The sequence below is a fragment of the Colobus angolensis genome, unplaced genomic scaffold (genome assembly GCF_000951035.1).
Source record: "Colobus angolensis palliatus isolate OR3802 unplaced genomic scaffold, Cang.pa_1.0 Scaffold58, whole genome shotgun sequence".
Taxonomy (NCBI): domain Eukaryota; kingdom Metazoa; phylum Chordata; class Mammalia; order Primates; family Cercopithecidae; genus Colobus; species Colobus angolensis.
Window position 1 is genome coordinate 12,904,789 of NW_012119376.1, and position 18,951 is coordinate 12,923,739.

The window sequence follows — 18,951 nt, forward strand, 5'->3', positions numbered from 1 at the left end:
AATCCAGACATGAGCAAATGACCTCTTCCTCTTTTCAACTCACGGATTGAAAAACACACTTTAAACTTCCCGAATATAGAGGAACTGAAAAATGTATGGCTGTAGCAGACAAACCGTATATGTTTGTTTATTCAGTGGCTCGTACTATTTGTTTTATTTGACTTGATGACTTTAACATACTTTCTTTGACATTCTTAGTATACACGTTTAATTAATTTACATAAAAACCTTTAAACATACATAAAATATTTCTAGTGTTTCCTCCACCTTGTTTTCTAGTTACTTACTTTCTTTAAATTCAGACAAAAACAAGTTGCATTTCTGATCAAATGCTGTGTGTTTTTTCCCACAAATTTCTCACATTTGCTTGGCTCTTATCTTTATACGTTAATTTTTGTTTACCTCAGATCGTTGTATTCTGACTATAATTATATATAGTATATAAAACTTGCCCACAATCTGGAAAAAAAGAAAGTAATTATGAAATGCTGTGCTATTTAATAATGTTGGAAGTGAACGTTTCTTCTGCAGGTTCTCTGAGCACACCTGGGCAGAGGCTGATAATGGTGTTAAACTGTGTTTGTGATGTGGCCGGGCCTTATAGGCCACTTTGAGAAGTTGGCCTCAGACTTGTGACTAGTTAAGAATTATGCTCTTAACTTCACAGTGTCTGCAGAGGTTAATATGATACCATATTAACTCATTAACATCATCATTTTTCCTCAGATATGTTACTTATGTTGCTCTTGATAACAAAATCAATCCTCATTTTGATTATGACCCCAAGCTTTAAGTGCTGATGATTGAAAAGTAAATTATAGAAAATATCCACAGTAAGTCTGAGTAAAGTTTGCTGTGATTCCATTTAATTTGCAAGTTTCATGTGTGAAAGTGTGAAAAAAAATAATCCTTGATGTTGTGAACTAAAACCAAGTAGTACAAAAGTTCAGTGATGGAAGAGCTAAGGCCAAAGAATGCAGTTAATGTAGTTTGTGCAGAGGATACTTATGTAGACAGTTCCTTGAGCATTTAGTCTGCACCAGGCAGTGTAGATTACACAGAATGACAAGGTCATCTATCCCCTGTTTATATTCCAGAAGTAGCTCCTGTTTGTATTCCAGAGGTGTAGGGATCAATAATAAACGTTTGTATTCCAGAGGTGTAGGGATCAATAATAAACAGTAACTAAGTAGACTATTGAGTATTGTGAAGCAGTAAGTTAGATTGACAAAGAGTGGCCTGTGGTGAGTTCTCACTTTCAGATCAGAGTGGTCACAAAGGTTTCTCTAGCATGTGATGAGGCCTTGCTGGGGAGAAGGAGTCAGTCACATGGAGATCATGGGAAGAGCCTTCTAGAAATAGGAAATGGCACCCAGCAAAGGCCCAAGGCAGCAAAGAGCCTGGGACCTTCGGGATCTGAAAGAAGGCACTGGAATTTTATGTTTTAGAAATGGTAATATTTACCCTCACGCTGGGTGTATGTTCTTAGGAAGTGGGTACATTCATTCATTCTACAAATATTTGTTAAGCACTTATGATGTAGCCAGGCACTGAGAATAGTGCAGTCTACAAAACAGACAAAAAAATGCTCACCCCCCACCCCTCAGAACTTATTTGGTGTAGAGGGTAGAGAGAAGTCCAGTTGTTTATGCTGATGTTAATGATTAAGAAAGTGAAATTGACCCCTTCTTTGCCCAGAGTAGATTTATAGAGCATGAGATATATGCTAAATGGAAATCTTAAGGATTCTACAGTATATCTGATTTTAACTGGGAGTAGTGTTTGATACTTTAAGATGACATTTTAACGTTCCCTTTGTTCATTCTTTTGTGTTCTTTAGAAGCAGTCTTGAGAAGACGCTCATCTGAGTGTTGCACTTTGATTCTCCCTTCCTGTTTTTCTCTTTATGGTGTTTGTATATCTTCATAGAAAGATGATTATCACGATGTAGAGATTGGCACTGTGCAATAGCTCTTTCTGTGATAATGGACGTGGTCTGTGAATGAGCTGTCCAAGCTGCTGGCCACTAGGCACACAGAATTTTTGAATGTTTGAAAGGTGTCTAGTATGACCGAGGAACTGAATTTTTCATTTAACTTAATTTTAATTAATTTTAATTTTTTAAAAACAAGAGCTACAATGTAATTTAAGTGATATACAATATAAAATGGTGTAAATTGTCACATCAAAAAATGAAATGTAGAGTAAAAATGTAGTTTCTTACTGCAGTTACCTTGTTAGCAGCTTATAAGATTTTTTTTGCTTTTATTTTAATTGACAGATAATGATTATACATATTTGTGGGGTACATGTGATACCTCAGTAGATGTATACAATGTGTAATGATCAAATCAGGATAATTAGCATATCCATTACCTCAAACATTTAACATCTCTTTGTGTTAAGAGGATTCACAATTCATTCTTCTAGCTATTTGAAAATATGCAATAAATTGTAATTAATTATAGTCACCTTTTAGGGGTATAGAACACTAGACTTCATTCCTCCTACCTAGCTGTATTTTGGTGTTAGTTAACCAACCTTTGGCTATCCCCCCTTCCGCCATCCTTCCCTGGTTCTAGTAACCACTATAATTTAAATTTTAACAGCCCATTTAGTTAGTGGCTACTCTGTTAGTGCAGGTCTAGGTAATGAATTATATAATTATATTCTGAGCAATGAAATAGGAATTCTGAGTGAGTTTTCAAAAGTATTCAACAAGAGTACTTTAGTACATAGCTGCTCTGGGCTAGGTAATGGAGACTAATGTGGAAAAGCAGACATCTGAATCAGCACCCATTTAGCCTGTATGCAGAGATCATAAGCTTTTAATCAATTTGTAGTTACCTATCCTATCTGTCTATGCATGTATTTGTATATATATTTTTTAAAGACAACCATTTGGTTCCTTTCCTCTGTGTGTCTCATTATCAAAAGAGCCAACTGTTGTTGCCTTTTGGATACCACGTATTAGAAGAATAATAGAGAAAAGGAGTAAGTTATTCCTCTGTGTTACCTTGATCAACTCCTGTAGTTATCCCAAGCATGTTCCTTCATCTTAGGAGTGGGAATAGCAAAACTTCATATGGGGCTTGCAGAAAAGTGGTAAATTTGGTTTTTCTTTTCTCTTTCTTTTTTTGAGACTAGTCTCACTCTGTCGCCAGGCTGGAGTGCAGTGGTGTGATCTCGGCTTACTGCAACCTCCGCCTCCTGGGTTCAAGCGATTCTCCTGCCTCAGCCTCCTGAGTAGCTGGAGCTACAGGCGCATGCCACCACACCCAGTTAATTTTTGTATTTTTAGTAGAGACAGGATTTCACCATGTTGGCCAGGATGTTTTCGATCTCTTGACCTTGTGATCTGCCTACCTGGGCCTTCCAAAGTTCTAGGATTACAGGCGTGAGCCACCGCGCCCAGCCCAAATTTGATTTTTCTAACTGAGTGAGTTTATCTGCCCTCAATTTTGTTGTACAAGGAAGCAGTATGGTTTAGTGTTTAAAAAATGTCGGCTCTATGGTTATTTTCAAATTTTAGCTCCTTTGCTTAAGCAGATTATTTATTCTCATTATGACTCAATTTCTTCATGTAAAAAAATCACGTTAGTAATTATACCCACATCATAGGCTTATTAAGAATTAACTGAGAAAATAAATTTAAAAGTCATAAGCACAATGCTTAGGAAATATAAGTCCTAGATGAGTGTTGGCCATTGTTAACTTTGTTTTATTTTACGTATCTTTCTATCTTTCGCAAATTGCTTTTCATTCTTCACTCATGAGTCCTGGCTAGATACAGTGGCTCAAACCTGTGATCACAGCACTTTGGGAGGCTGAGACGGGAGGATCACATGAGCCCAGGAGTTCAAGACCAGCCTGAGCACCAAAGTGAGACCCCCATCTGTATAAAAAAAATAAAAAAAATTAGTGGGATGTGGTGGCAGGTGCCTGTGGTCCCAGCTACTCGGGATGCTGAGATGGGAGGATTGCCTGTGCTCGGAAGTCGGGGCTTTAGTGAGTCGTGATCACACCACTGCACTCCAGCCTGGGTGCTCTTGTCTCAAACAACAATGACAACAACAGCAATGCCAAACAAATAAAAAGTAAAACAAAACTTATGATTCCAGTCAATCTAAGTAGCACCACTTTGGGTAAATGAAGCCAGTTGCCAATTGTCTCACGAGCAGGAACCTTCTCACGTTTAGTAGCTTGAGGAAAGTGATGAAGAAAATTGATTGTGTTTGTGACTAAGGGGTTGATTTTCCAGAGAGGAAAAAAGGTGGCTTTGAAAGAAAACAATGAGAAGACTTGGACTTCACTGGTGTGAGTTTTAGGGGTAAGGAAAATGCTGTAGAATACTGTCCTTGACTTGATAGAACTGTTTATGGGAGAGAGAGTAGGCCTCAGGTGTGGTTGCATGGTTTTTAGACAGGTGAGTTTCTGATGGTCTTGTGCTGATGTTGGTCCTGCAGACGCAAAAGCAGATCATAACTTTCCTGTGTGTAGGGTGGAAAAGCAATTGTCTCTGGATGTGCGTTATCTCATTTTGATCCTGGCAATGGGCCCAAATGCTACGTGTCTTGCCCAAAGTAGAGGTTTCTTGTTGCTACTTCCATTGTGTGCTGCACAGGAAATGGCTAAATTCTTGAAGCTTCACAGACATGTAGACACGAGAGAAAGCCAAGGGTATGAACTGGATACATGGATGTGCGACTCTTTCAGGTATAGATTAAAATGGAACCATGTGTATGGAGGAGCGTCCCCAGAGAGTACAGGAATAACAAACTAAACAATTTTTTACTCAATGTGTTTGTTTTGGCTTGTAAGCTAGTTTTTCCAGAGATCTACTTGATAGAGGGAAAGGAGAAAGGAAGATGTCATTGAACCAAGAGAAAATTGTCTTTATCCATACCTTGGAATATTGTTTGGTGATAACAAGGAATGAAGTACTGATACATGATACAGCACAGATGAACCTTGGAAGCATACTAAGAGAAAGAAGCTAGTCTGGAAGAACACATTGTGTGATTCCATTCCTATGAAATGTCCAGAATAGGCAAACCTATAAAGATACAAAAGTAGATTAGGAGTTGCCTTTGGCCAGTGAGGTTGGGGAGAAGTGGAGAGTGATTGCTAATGATTACAAACTTTCCTTTTAGAGTAATAGAAATGTTCTAAAAGTAATGATTGTACAATGTTGCGAGTATATGAAAAACCATTGGATTGTGTTCTTCAAGTAGGTGTATTGTATTGCCATATCTCAATAAAGTCATTTTATTTATATAAATTTAATGGGTGCACATGCGGTTTTATTACGTGGATATATTGCATAGCGGTGAAGTCTGGGCTTTTAGTGTAACCATCACCTGAATAATGTACATTGTACCCATTAAGTAATTTCTTATCCCTCACCCTCCCATCCTTTTGAGTCTCCAGTGTCTTATTATTCCACACTCTGTCCATGTGTACACATTATTTAGCTTCCGCTGACAAATGAGAACATGCAGCGTTTGACTTTTTTCTGAGTCATTTCATTTAACATAATGGCGTCCAGTTCCATCTGTGTTGCTGCAAAAGACATAACTTCAGTCTTTTTTAAGGCTGAATAGTATTCCGTTGCATTTATATACACTACATTTTCTTTATCCTTTCAGGAATGTTAATAGACACCTGATGGGCACTTAGGTTGATTCCAAATCTTTGCTATTGTGAATAATGCTACAATAGGCATACAAATGCAGGTATCTTTTTGGTATAATTTTTTTTTTCTTTTGGGTAGATACCCAGTAATGAGGTTACTGAATCAACTATTAATTCTATTTTTAGTTCTTTGATGACTTGCCATGCTGTTTTCTATAGAGGTTGTACTACTTGACACTCTCACCAACAGTGTGTTCCTTTTTCTCTGCATCCTTACCAACATCTGTACTTGTTTGACTTTTTTTTTCTTTTTTCTTTTTTTTCTGCTCAAGATGTGTTTGTGGATGACTTTTTAATAGCCATTCTGACTGTTGTGAGATGATGTCTCATTGTGGTTTTAATTTGCATTTATCTGATGCTTATTGATGTTAAGCGTTTTTCATATGCTTCTTGGCCATTTGTATGTCTTCTTTTGAAAAATGTCTATTCATGGCTTTGGCCCCTTTTTAATGGGGTTATTTGTGGGGTTTTTTTTTTGTAGTTGTTTGAGTTTCTTGTAAATTCTGGATATTAATCTCATTGGATGTATAGTTTGCAGATAGTTTTCTCCCATTCTGCAGGTTGTCTGTTCATTCTGTTTATTATTTATTTTGCTGTGCAGAAGCTTTTTAGTTTAATTAGATCTCATTTGTCTATTTTTTGTTTTGTTGCCTGTGCTTTTGAGGTCTTAGTCATAAATTCTTTGCCTAAACCAATGTCCAGAAGAGTTTTCTCTAGATTTTCTTTTAGTATTTTAATCGTTTTAGGTATTACTTTTAAGCCTTTAATCCATCTTGAGTTGATTTTTTTTTTTTTATATGATGACAGATCAGGGTCCAGTTTCACTCTTCCGCATGTGGTGATCCAATTTTCCCAGCACCATGTATTGAAAAGGGTGTCCTTTCCTCAGTGTATGTTTTTGTCAACTTTGCCAAAAGGATCAATTGACTGTAGATGTGTGACTTGACTTCTGACTTCTCTATTCCATTCCATTGTTCTATGTGTCTGTTTTTATATGAATATCGTGCTGTTTTAGTTACTATACCCTTTTAGTATAATTTGAGGTCAGGTAATGTGATGCCTCCAGCTTTGTTCTTTTTGCTTAAAATTGTTTTGGCTATTCAAAACCTGTATTTGTTTTTTAAGTGACTTGGAGATGCATTTAAAATTGCATAGTTTCAAGGATGTCCCGGATGGTGTTGGTGTCAATGAATCCCCATGTCTGCTCTTGTTCTGCCTGGGCCCAAGTCCAAGGCTACCTGGAAGGAAGTTTATTCCTGTCTCCCCACTGTAGTGGTCCAGCTGTCTGACTTTAGGTTTGAATTTATCCTTTTATGAAATTGCTTTTGGATCTACCTCTAGGATTTGGTGCCACCCAAAGAGCGCAGAATAGATCAACTGTACCTGAGAGGGAAATTGGAGAATATCTAAAAGCAGCCAGGGCTCTCAGGGTGGCCAGACACATTCAAAGTGCACCAGAGTTCCAGGCATGGAACCAGTACTGTTCTAACGGTCTCAACAGTACAGCTGTTGTGCTTCCTGCCAACACTCCCTTAGAGCGAAGACACATTTCACTGTGGCTTCTTCTCTCCCAGAAATCTTCTGTGGCCTTAGTTCTATGTGATAGCAAGCATGGATAGCCTTGGCATCAGAACCCTGGGACTGAATCCCACCTCCACCTGTGGGTGGGTTGGGTTGCCATTACTTAATCGTAATAAGCCTGCTGTTTGCTCATCATTAAAACAAGAATAATGCCACTTAATTTAAGGAGGAGGTTGTGAAAATTAGTCTATGTGAAATACTTTTCATGTCGCAAATGTGTGAGAAATGTTAGGCCATTCTTCTCTTTCCCTTTCTGTTGTTTCCCCCTTGTCCCGGCTGTGAATCATCTGATCCAGGGTTGACCAGGAACCTTCCCTTCCTTTAGTAAATACCATACTGCGTATGGCCTTTCCATGTGCTCTGGGTCTCTCCACCCCAGCCTTTGTGTCCTTGCCTTTGTTGTTCTGAATACTGGTCATAACCAAGCATCCAGATCTTATGTTTACTGTTTCATAAATTCTTTCTAGACGAGGGTGATGGTCGTTTTTTCTTTTTGTAGCCCCTCTCATTTTAGCCTAGTATGTGATCTTTTATGGACTTGTGGGGTTTTTTGTTGGTTTGCATTATTAACTGTATCCTTCCTCCTAAATGACTTGATTTAAGCAGATACTGTGTCAGTGTGTTTTGTTTGTTTTGTTTTGTTTTGTTTGCACCTCCTAAGTGCTTAGTTTAATGCTGGGCATGTAGCAGCCTCTTAGTAGAGAGCTGGCTTAGTAGAGAGCTGGCTTACAAATTGACCACCAACAACTTTGCGATATTCCAGTGCATATTCATGGAAAAGATGGAGTGGCAGTAGTTGAAATTCTTTGCTGTGCACAGTTCAGTATGCAGGGACATTCCTTTTCAACCTTCTTTCCAAACCCTGATTGGAGTGGTGTGGATTGAAGAGGTAGAGAATGACGTCTCACCTGCCTCCAGTGGCAGTATCTCAGTGTCTCTTCCATTCTGAGATGCTGGCTGCTGAAAGGGGAGAGTCATTCGTTCTCCTTCCTCTGTCAGGAAGGTTTGATAAACATTTTATATGACATTTGCTTCTCAGTAGTTGGCTCTGCTATTTCAGATTTAACCTTTTCCATTAAAATTAGAGCCCTATTAACCATACATTCCTGAGCAAGTCCTGTGTGTTTGTTAAATTAGATATTGAGGTTGGTGCAAAAGTAATCGCCGTTTTTACCGTTACTTTTAATGGCAAAAACCACGATTAAAAGTAATGGTAAAAACCGTGATTACTTTTGCACCAACCTAATACAGTGAAATTTCTGGGGATAGCCTGGAGTCTGTGTTCCATTTAATCAATATTTAAATGCCTGTTTGTGCTAAGAGTTGTTTTTAATATTGGAGAAAGATAAATAGCATGTGGGCCCTGCCTTATAATTGTTTGGGGTTTAGTTAAGGAAAAAATATGGAAACAACTAAAATTATATACAGGAAAGGGATTTAGTAATTTTTCTTTAAGAGATCAAAGATGTTTTCAAAGGGAATATGCAATTTAAACCCTATTTTAATTGTTTGGTGTGTTTAACATGACTCTGTCCTTTGAAGTCCAGTTTTTTTAATAGACATGAGAGTTTTGCTATTTGATATGTCACTTTGCCAGATTTCAACTCTATTAGATTAATCAAGTTTGTCCTTGTAACCTCACAGTTTGTTAATTTGGAAAATGTAAGCCAGTAACTTAAAAAATATAATTGTGTGCCTTTTATATTATTTAGGTGACGGCTTAGAAAACTGCACGGCCTACCAACATCTGATGAAATTAGCGAATAAGCACATCAGCTATGTCTTACACTCCAGGAGTTGGTGGTGACCCCTCCCAACTGGCCCAGAGGATCTCTTCCAACATCCAGAAGATCACACAATGTTGTGAGTTGAGTTTTAAATGGACTTCACTGTTTGTATCCACTCTTAACTGAACTTGGTGGAGGTTCATAAAAGGACAACGCTGAGAGAGGGAGGAACATTCCTCTAACCACAGGTTTTAAAGGGCTCACACTCTTTAGAACGAATGCAAGAGAATTATATTTGAGATAACACTTACTGCATTTTTCCATAGGAAGTCAGGGCCAGGCACATAATACATTATTTCATTAAATAAAATAAAGATTTAAAAGGCTAATGGATTCTTATATCTGCTTTAAAGCTATCTGGTTCTAGATGAGATGATGAGACCTGATGACTCAGTCTCATAGGTTTGGAACCAGGTAGCACTACCAAGGGCTTAAGGAACATAAAGCTTATTAAAAGTAAAATCTAACTGGATATGGGTTAGGTTAATCTCACGACAGGCAAGTATGTGGTACCTTATTAAGGAGCAAGAAGAACTAAGGAGGGGAAGTTTTAGTCTATTGAGGAAGATATTATAGAAAATCAGACCTGCATTCCACACAAACTACTCTTTGCTATACTTGTCAGAGATAGAATACCAGTAGACTGATGCAGTGTGACACTTCATTCAGAACTATTCATCGTCAGGATATGTATTAAAAAAAATCATTATAGCAGATTGGAGCAGATAAGTTTCTTTTTTTTTTTTTAACTTTGTTTTTTGTTTCTAAATTATGGCTAATCAGGTGCATCTAGTCATCTTGCTCTCAGTGTTTGGCCCTCGGGGCATTACCTGAACTCTTTCATCCTTCAGAGTATGTTAATACAGTTTTATTCTTCAGCCTACTTCCTTACAAGGCTATTCTTTTTTACAGAATGTTAACACATGGCAGAAATAATGTTTTCAAATGACCCTACTGTGTTTCTTTACCTAATCATTAACTCCCCAACAGCTGTTCCTCTACCTGAATGATTTAAATGAGATGCCAGTGTGTTTTAGGAGCAAAGAGAATAAAACTAGACTCTAAAAAGGTGCTGCTGTGTACAGTGGTATAAAATAACCCTTATTCTGATTTGGGAAATTTCTGGGTTTTTTACCTATTCCGGGAAGAACAAGAAAGTGCACAGTGCCAGGCACCGTGTTGTCCACAGCAGGGAATATAGGAACGGTACAGTGAGAACTGCTGCAGTTTGTCACAGGCCACCAGCAATGGCTCTGCTTTGCTCCTCTGGCATCAGATCTGTTCTGATGGTGGCCACAGAAGAGCCTCTTTTCTTATCTTTTCTTTTCTTTTCTTTCTTTTTTTAATGGCTCCCTTGCTGCTGGTTAGAAAGAGCACTGATCTGCCCCAAGTGTACCTGGCTACCTGTGCAAAAATTAAGGAAGTTTATAATTCTAATTACATATGTGGAAAATTAGGACCTTTATGCAAGAAAGGAGGCCAAGAGGCCTTCCTCCAAAGAATAGAATAAGCATCCTGTGTTGGGAAAGCTAAACAGTGTCAGGAACTGGGGATGAGGAATGACTGTCCTGTACTGAGATTGCAATAGGTAGTATGAAAGATACATGGATTGAAGATTGTGTGTGAACATGAACTGGAAGGAGAAAAGCGTTGACTTAAATCAGGCCTAAGTTCCCTAAGAAAGAGATCAGTTGATTCAGTGGATGAGAAGTGACAAACTGGGCCAGAGTTGAATATTTATGGCACAGTTGGTAGCTAAGTGTGTGAGTACATTCGGGGCAGTCTTGGAGCATGTGAAGGGTTGGCGATGATACTCCACAGTCTATGTGAAGAGCTGTTAAGAAGACTGGGACTGTTCATGCAGGTGAAGGTACAGTTACCATCTCCAGATATTTGAATCACTGTCATGTGTGAAACAGAAGCCATATGTTCTGCATGAATGTAGGAGCCCCCACAAATGTACAGAAGCTACAGGTAGTCAGATTTCAACTTGAGAAGGAGGAAGCGCTTTTGAATAATCCAAGTTGTTAAGGGAGAATTGCCTCCCTCAGGAGGAATGAGATTCCTTATCAGTAACCAGAAAAAGGATGGTCAGATATTTCTCAGATTTGTTAATAAGAATTTTAAACATAGGAATAATGGTTCAGACTAAGAGGGTTTTAATTTTGGTATTCTGTTGGGATTCATTCCACAAATAATTTTGGGGACACATAGTACTTGCTAGATACTGTTCCAAACTGTAGGAATGTAGCAGTAAACAATCTATAAGGTCCTGTTCTCATTGTAGTTTACAATGTAGTAAAGAGAAATAATGAGCAACTTAATTTTCTGTAAAGAAAGTACAGTGAAAGTGAGGTGAGAGCAAGTGACCGGGGAAGCTGCCTTTACTTTAGATGGTCTTTGAGGATGAAGAGGGACTGGTAGTGAGAAGATTCAGAGAAAGGGCGTTTCAGACCGAAGGAATAACTAGTATTAAAAATTCAAAAGCAGACCTGGGCTTGAAATACTCAGAAAATAAGGAAAAGGGAAAAAGCCAGCATGGCTGAAGCACAGCATCTGGGGTAAGAGTGCCAGGAGATGAAATCAGAGGAATCTGGTAGGTCGGCTGGGGCCTTGCAGGTCCTTCAGGGAGTTTAGATTTCATTTTAAGAGGCAGTGGAAATCACTGGAGGCATTTAAGCAGGGGAGAAACATAATCAGATCTACATTGTGAAAAAATTACTTTGGCTGCTGCTTAGAAAATAGACATTGGGGGAATAGCAGGGAGGTATGCTGGTCATCACAAAGGTCTGGCGAGAGAGATGCTGGCTTGCACCAGGGTGATGGCAGTGGGGATGGAGAGAAGCAATGAGTGTATTTTGGAGGTAGAGCCAGTGGGACTTGCTGATGCATGTGGGTAGGGATGGTAGAGAAAGGAAGGAGTTAAAGATGACTCCATAGTTTTTGCATTGAGCAACCAACTAGTTGGTGGCAAGTGTGTACTGAGATGGGATGGGCTATAGTTCAGGACAAGTAGGGGAGAGTTTTGTTTTGACTAAGTATATTTTGAGATATCATTTAGATATCTAAGTGGAGATATCAAGCATCTACTTTAGATACAGGAATTTGGAAGTCAGAGTGCCGTCAGAGTGTAAATGGTATTTAACACCATGAGTGTAAAGTAATCACGTAAGAGTGAGTAAAGAGAAGAGGCCTGGAACATTAAAAAATGTTGAAATCAGGAAAGTAGCATGAAGAATCTAAGGAGTGACCTGTGAGGTAAGATAAAAATCAAGATATGGTAGATTTCTAGAAATTAAACAAAGAATGTTTCTAGAATGAGTGGGGCATTATCTGTCTCTAACGCCACTGAGAGACTAAGGTACAAGCAGATAATTGGATTTGGTAAACTGGTGACTTTGAAAATAATGTTCTCTTAGTCATATTGCAAGTGTAGATGGAGGAAGGGAAGGAGAAGCACCCACTGTTTCCATTTTAAAGAGACTTTCCAGATTTCCTCTTCACCTCTGCTTATGTAATTGATCATGTGGCTACACCTAGCTGCCAGAGAGGCTGAAAACATCTTAGCAGGATTTCAGTGTGCTCACTAAAATTGGGGATTATTCTGTTTGAGAAAGAAGGGTGAGAGAATCAATATTTAGTAGGCAACTAGCAGACTCTGCCATGAAAGTAGGAAGAGGATCAAAGAAAGGGTTCCGTTTTACACTGCAACAGAGAAATTCTCGTAAGAGTATAATTGCAAAGGAAATGTTTTGAAAGTGAGAGGGCATGGGAATGGACCACTAGAAAGTGGTTCACATTTCATCCACTGTATAGAGGCGAGGCTATGTGTAGAACAGATGGAAACGTGGTGGGCAAACATAGATTTCCTGTTTGAGTGGTCTGTTCTTAAATGAAATGGGAAACAAGGTCATCAGATAGAGAATGGGAGGGAAAGAAGGGGGTTTAGCACATGTGTTGAGTATACATTTAAGATTTAGGGTAACGAATTTAGTGAAACCAGTCATCACTGTACTTTTTCTAATTTTGAGATTCAATGTCTAAATGAAGGGGAGTTTAGATTAGATAAAATATTGTTAAAAATCTAACTACTGTCAAGAATGTGTACTGATAAGGGCTATGCAGAAATCACGTGGAAGTGAAAGGCAGAAGTGTGAAATTTCAGTTCACTTTTTTCCCCGTTTGGTAATGCTAATAATACTGGGTGTGACTGAATAAAATGATACTTTGCACTGCATTTAGGTTCTCTTCACATTACATTTGCAACTTTTGAAATTGTGTCAGTACAATTATCTGATATTACAAAAGAAACCTAAAGAGAAGATCCTGTAAGGTAACCTGTAATTAGAATATAAGCAGCATCTGTTAAACTAAAGCTAAAGTCTTCTTGAGTGTTGTGGTGGGAAAGTTTATTTTCACATTAGTTTTGATGAAATAAATAAACACTTATAAAATATTAAGTTATATGGTTTAGTTTATACCAAAAAAAAGAAAATGGCAGTCAAAAATATTTTAAACCATTTTTTGTTAAAGATCATCTGTAGTCTTTTGAATCTGTTTCACTAGTAAAGCATTTAAACCATATTATAATGATAGAGTTTATATTAAGCATAAAATATTTGAATATTGTAAATGCTTACATGTAAAATATATTAGAAATGTAATTTTATTAAAATAATAAAACTGTTAAATAGTTATAACAAACTATGACTTTATTACAGGTTCTGTAGACAGTTTAAAATGATTAAGAAAATATTTTTGTCCTATGAGAGAAAGTGTTGACTCCATAACAGCCAGCAAGGCCCTCGTGCCACACACGCTCCGTCTTTTGCCCATGGCATAGACAGTATTCTCTGTTGCTGGCCTAGCATGCCATCCAGTCTTTTTCAACCCGAGGCTCCAGGCAACCATTCCAAGTAGACTGGAGTTGGCAGGCAAACAAAACTGTTTGTTTAGCTCTTCACAGGTCTAGAAGATCATCATGCCTCTTAGAAATGCTTAGATTTAGTTTTCAAACTTTGGATTGAGATGTTCAAAAGTGACATTTTTATTAGCAACATCTATGCCCATTTACCTTCTATCATTTCTCCATATTTTCTGTCAGACATACTCCTAGCTGTGATGTATAGTGTAAGGATAAGCAAGCCTTTGTGGGTTTACCTATATGATAGGCTCGGTCATCATATAGGTTATAAGGTACCTATCATAAAGGTAAACCCAGAGTAGGCATTTTCACAGGGGCCATTCATCCTTCCCCAAACACAAACAATGTAGAAAAATATCTTGAGAACACACAGAGAAACTCAGGTTTTAAAAAGCAGCAGAATCAATATATCAAAATACATCACATAAGTAAACATGGGCTTGTTTTTTCAGACTTTTAAAAAATGGAAGTATAATGTATACATTGAGTACTAGACAAATTATTTGTGTATAGCTCAATGAATTCTCTATCATACTACCACAAATGTCAAGAAATAGGACATTAGTTAACCCCCTAAAATCCTTCTTGTGCTTACACCCCTCCATGCCCTTCAGAGATAACCAGTGTCCTGACTGTTAGCATCATTGACTAATTTTCCTTTTCTTAGTCTAATAGAATGAATAATCAAGTAGAATTATTTTTTGTTGTGCTTCTTTCATTGTGTTTGTGGAATTCATCCATGTAGCTGCAGGTCATTTGTTTTCATTCCTGTATAGTATTCCACATTTAAACATACCACACTTTATTTATTCTTTCTACTGTTTGTAGTGTTTCCATTTTTTAATTTTGTTTTTATTTTTTGCTAGGATGAACAGTGCTTCCCTGAACATTGTTATATGTTCTTTTGGTGCATGTATGTGCAGGAATTGGGTTACTGGCTGATAGGATATGTGTATGTTCAGCTTTTGTGGATAACAGCTAAGCAGTGTCCTGAAGTGGTTGTACCAGACATGAGTACACCCAGTGTATCAGAGATTTTGCTGCTCAAAGTCCTTGCCAACATTTGATGTTTACAGCTTTTTATTCATTTTAGTCATAGGTTTCTCATGATTTGCTTTTGCGATTCTCTGATTAGAATCAGAGTTTTTAGAATGTAGCTGAGTTAAAGAAATCAGTGAGATAATAGGAAATGTTTCTAATCAGGCAAGCTGTATGTGATTGCATGTACATTTCCTGAAATCATACAAATAGCAGTGTAAGCAGTGTAAGACCTTGAGTAAGCTCTGGAGCCTTCCAGGACATGGTTTTCTCATGTGTATTTTCTGTGGGCTAGATTATGGTCTCTTCAAACTTTAACAGGCAATAATTCTAACCAAAATTTTTTAAGAGTCCCGAAACTCTTCTAACAGGTACAAGATTATTCTGTGTGTTGTTAAGAGGCCAATTGCCATATCTGAATCCATAATTCATGCTCATAAAAACCCATAATAGAAGAAGCCATCACACTCAAGACTAGCTAGATTTCCACCAAGGCTTATGTATTATTTTTAAGTGTTAGGAGATGGTAAAGTTGGGGCACAGAGGTTTGAATCCTGTCAGAATTAATTTTGTATTGAAGGAAATTGGTGAATAGAAATGAGAATAGCTGACTGTGAAACATAGTCCTTGAGATAAAAATTTCCCTAACCCCTAAATAACATAGTAAGCCTTTCCACTTGTGCTAATGTGAATTCTTGCATATGAGTATTTCTTTTTAAAATAATAACCTGAAAGAGGAAGATGTAGTGTGACTAAAGTTGGAAAGTGAATAAAACAGATATATTGGAAACATAAAATCTACTCATCCGAGTGTCTGAGTATAGAAGTTTCTGCTAAAATATGCATCATGTATCACATGGGCTTGTGTGTGTGTGTTTTTTCCAGAAAATTTGGAAAGACAGAACCTTCTAGGGGCACATAAAGTATGAACGTAAGCTTATAAGTGCTAAGAGAAGGTGACTGAAAAATATTTTTGTTGAATCTTCACTTGTTTCATTTTTAATCATATCTCTCCTACAGATTACAGACTTCAGTTTCCAATTGAAACAGATGCTGTTGGTTTCTCTGTGTCGTAATTAGCTTCCCATGCTGCGAGTGTATGTTTCAAAATTGTTTATTAAGAATTGGTGCATGGCTCCTGTCCCCATAAGGTTCTTATGACTTTGAGATGAAATTAAAAGTCTATATAAAAGTGTGAGCCCTTTTGTTACTTTTGAGAATGATCACAGTTCTTTTAATTAGTTAGGGTCTGGTGAAGGGGACACTTGTTTTTGCATTTTAACACATGACTGCACAAAAGGGAAGCTAATATTATCAGCTTTTTTTTTTGGTGCCAGGGCAAATATTTTTTTAAAAAAGGAGCTCCAGTCCTGAGAAATTAATAAATTTATTGGAACCGTATATTTACTCAGGAATTAAGAATGTTTCCTTTTTTTCGGGGTAGTCTGTTGGTGGGATGGAAAGGCAGTTTATTTGAGGAAAAAGAGTTGAAAAATTATCCCTTCCCCCTTCCTAAAATGCTGTTTGAGGTATTTATGTCTAAGATCGCACATCTGAAAATATGTGGTGGGTGGGTTTTTTTTTTTTTTTTTTTTTTTGAGACGGAGTCTCGCTCTGCCGCCCAGGCTGGAGTACAGTGGCCGGATCTCAGCTCACTGCAAGCTCCGCCTCCCGGGTTCCCGCCATTCTCCTGCCTCAGCCTCCCGAGTAGCTGGGACTACAGGCGCCCGCCACCTCGCCTGGCTAGTTTTTTGTATTTTTTAGTAGAGACGGGGTTTCACCATGTTTGCCAGGATGGTCTTGATCTCCTGACCTTGTGATCCGCCCGTCTCGGCCTCCCAAAGTGCTGGGATTACAGGCTTGAGCCACCGCGCCCGGCCGGTGGGTGGTTTTTTTTCCCCGCCTTGGAGGAGAAAAACTTCAGTAGTTTTTATTTCATTGTGATTTTCTTCATGCCTAACATGCTGACATAAAGCAGAGATAGATGTGAAGGTTAATATCTTATTCAAGGAAATTTTAACAGTATGACAACTTTTCTTCTCTTCAGTGACTTTTCCTATGACTGAACATGGTGTTTATGGCCAGATATAAGTGAATTCTTTGTTTTATGAACTAAATCTTTAAGATGTGGCTCCAGGATGCTTCAGGGAGCTTTATCCCTCACTCTCCTGTCTGTGAACCATACACATGCTTCTGCCCTGAACATGAACTTTCTTACCCTTGGTTCCAACCCCAAACCATAGTAGTGGATGTCTTCATTCCCCGTATTCAATATAAGTGTAAATCTTAGTGGTTCTGCTAGTCAAATCTGTGTCTTTCCATCTCTGCCATTATCACATATGCCCAAGCTGCTGCTATTTCTTTGAATGACTGCAGTCTCCAAATTGTTCTCCTCACTTCCATTCCCACCTATTTCAGTCTTCTCCAAATAGTTGCCAAGGTAAACTTGTAAAACTATAAATCAAATCATGTCATCCTGTAGCTTGAAAGGCAACAGTTACTTCTGTGGCTTTTATAATCAGATATAAATCCCCACCATACCCCACAATATCCCCAAGATCTGATCCCTGACCCCACTTGTCAACTACCACTCTGTCCCGTGGTGCTGCTCTGCTGCTCCACATTCCACCAGGTAGATCTTCTTTCTGCTTAGTGAACAGTCAGCTCATCCTCACCTCAGGGCCTTTGCACTTGCTCTTCTTCTGCTTCAGACATCTTCCCAGATCTGCATGTAACTGGTTCCTTTCTGGCATTCAGGTCTCAGGGCCCAAAGCTCACTTCCTTAGCAATGTCTTCTTTGCCTTATCGTTTTGCTTCCTCCAGTCATTCTTTTTCTCATTAACCTGTTTTGTTTTTATAATGCCTTTTATCAGTAAATTAAAGTACTGTTAGTGTTTACTTATTTTTTGACTTTCCTGCTAAAATCTTGGCCCCCAGAGATAAAGAGCTTAATATATCTTGGCTACGAAAGTATTTACACATAATTTTATTCTTTCATTTTTTTAATGAAATTGAGATCACACTATACAGGTTTTTTGGTGCTTACTTTTTTTTCTCTTCTTATTGGTTGCTTACTTTTTTATGTGGTTATGCCATGCATCATTTAATTAATTCTCCATAAACAGACATTTTTTCCTAGGTGTATATGTTTAAAAACCTGAGAACTTAACCATTTGTGTTGCCTCCACAAATGACTCCTCTGAGTTCTCTGTAGATAAAGTGGTGACCATGTGATAAAAATCCCCATATGTCTGTTTTGATACTACATTTGTTTAAGAATTTCTATAATAATTATTAGTTTTTTTCCAACATAATCTATGCTCAGTAATTGTGTGACAGGGTAGCTTCTCTTTGATTACACATATTCGTTAGTTGTGTAGTGGCTACTCAACTGCCCTGTGAGGGTATCCCTCTGTACATTTTGGTTGATTTGGTGCTGAAGTAGGAATCGAACAGTATGAGTTAGGCTTGGCATTTAGTTTTGGCTTCCTGTAGTGATTTTGGCAATCATCACCCTCATCAGTTTGATCCCTTTTTGTTGTTTTGACCAATTACTGAACAGTGTTTTTATTAAACAGTGTATTAGTCCATTCTCACGTTGCTAATAAAGACATACCTGAGACTGGGTAGCTTATAAAGAAAAAGAGGTTTAATGGAGTCACATTTCCACGTGGCTGGGGAGGCCTCACAGTCATGGCGTAAGACGAAGGAAGAGCATAGGGACTTCTTACATGGCCACGGGCAAGGAGAGGACTTGTGCAGGGGAACGCCCCTTTAAAAATCCATCAGATCTCATGAGACTTATTCACTATCATGAGAACAGCGCAGGAAAGACCTGCCCTCATGATCCAATTACCTCCCACTGGGTCCCTCTCACAACATGTGGGAATTGTGGGAGCTACAATTCAAGATGTGGTTTGGGTGGGG

General features: G+C 38.2%; 1 protein-coding gene across 2 annotated transcripts in view; it reads left to right on the plus strand.

Annotated features, from left to right (window-relative positions):
* Nucleotides 1–18,951, plus strand: part of STX7 (syntaxin 7) — a 55,068-nt gene that overhangs the window by 776 nt on the left and 35,341 nt on the right. For both annotated transcript variants that reach the window (XM_011962155.1, XM_011962157.1), the window contains exon 2: nt 8,988–9,138. In XM_011962155.1, coding sequence (XP_011817545.1) covers nt 9,054–9,138 — 85 coding nt within the window. In that variant the 5' untranslated portion in view covers nt 8,988–9,053. The remainder of the gene's footprint in view (nt 1–8,987; nt 9,139–18,951) is intronic.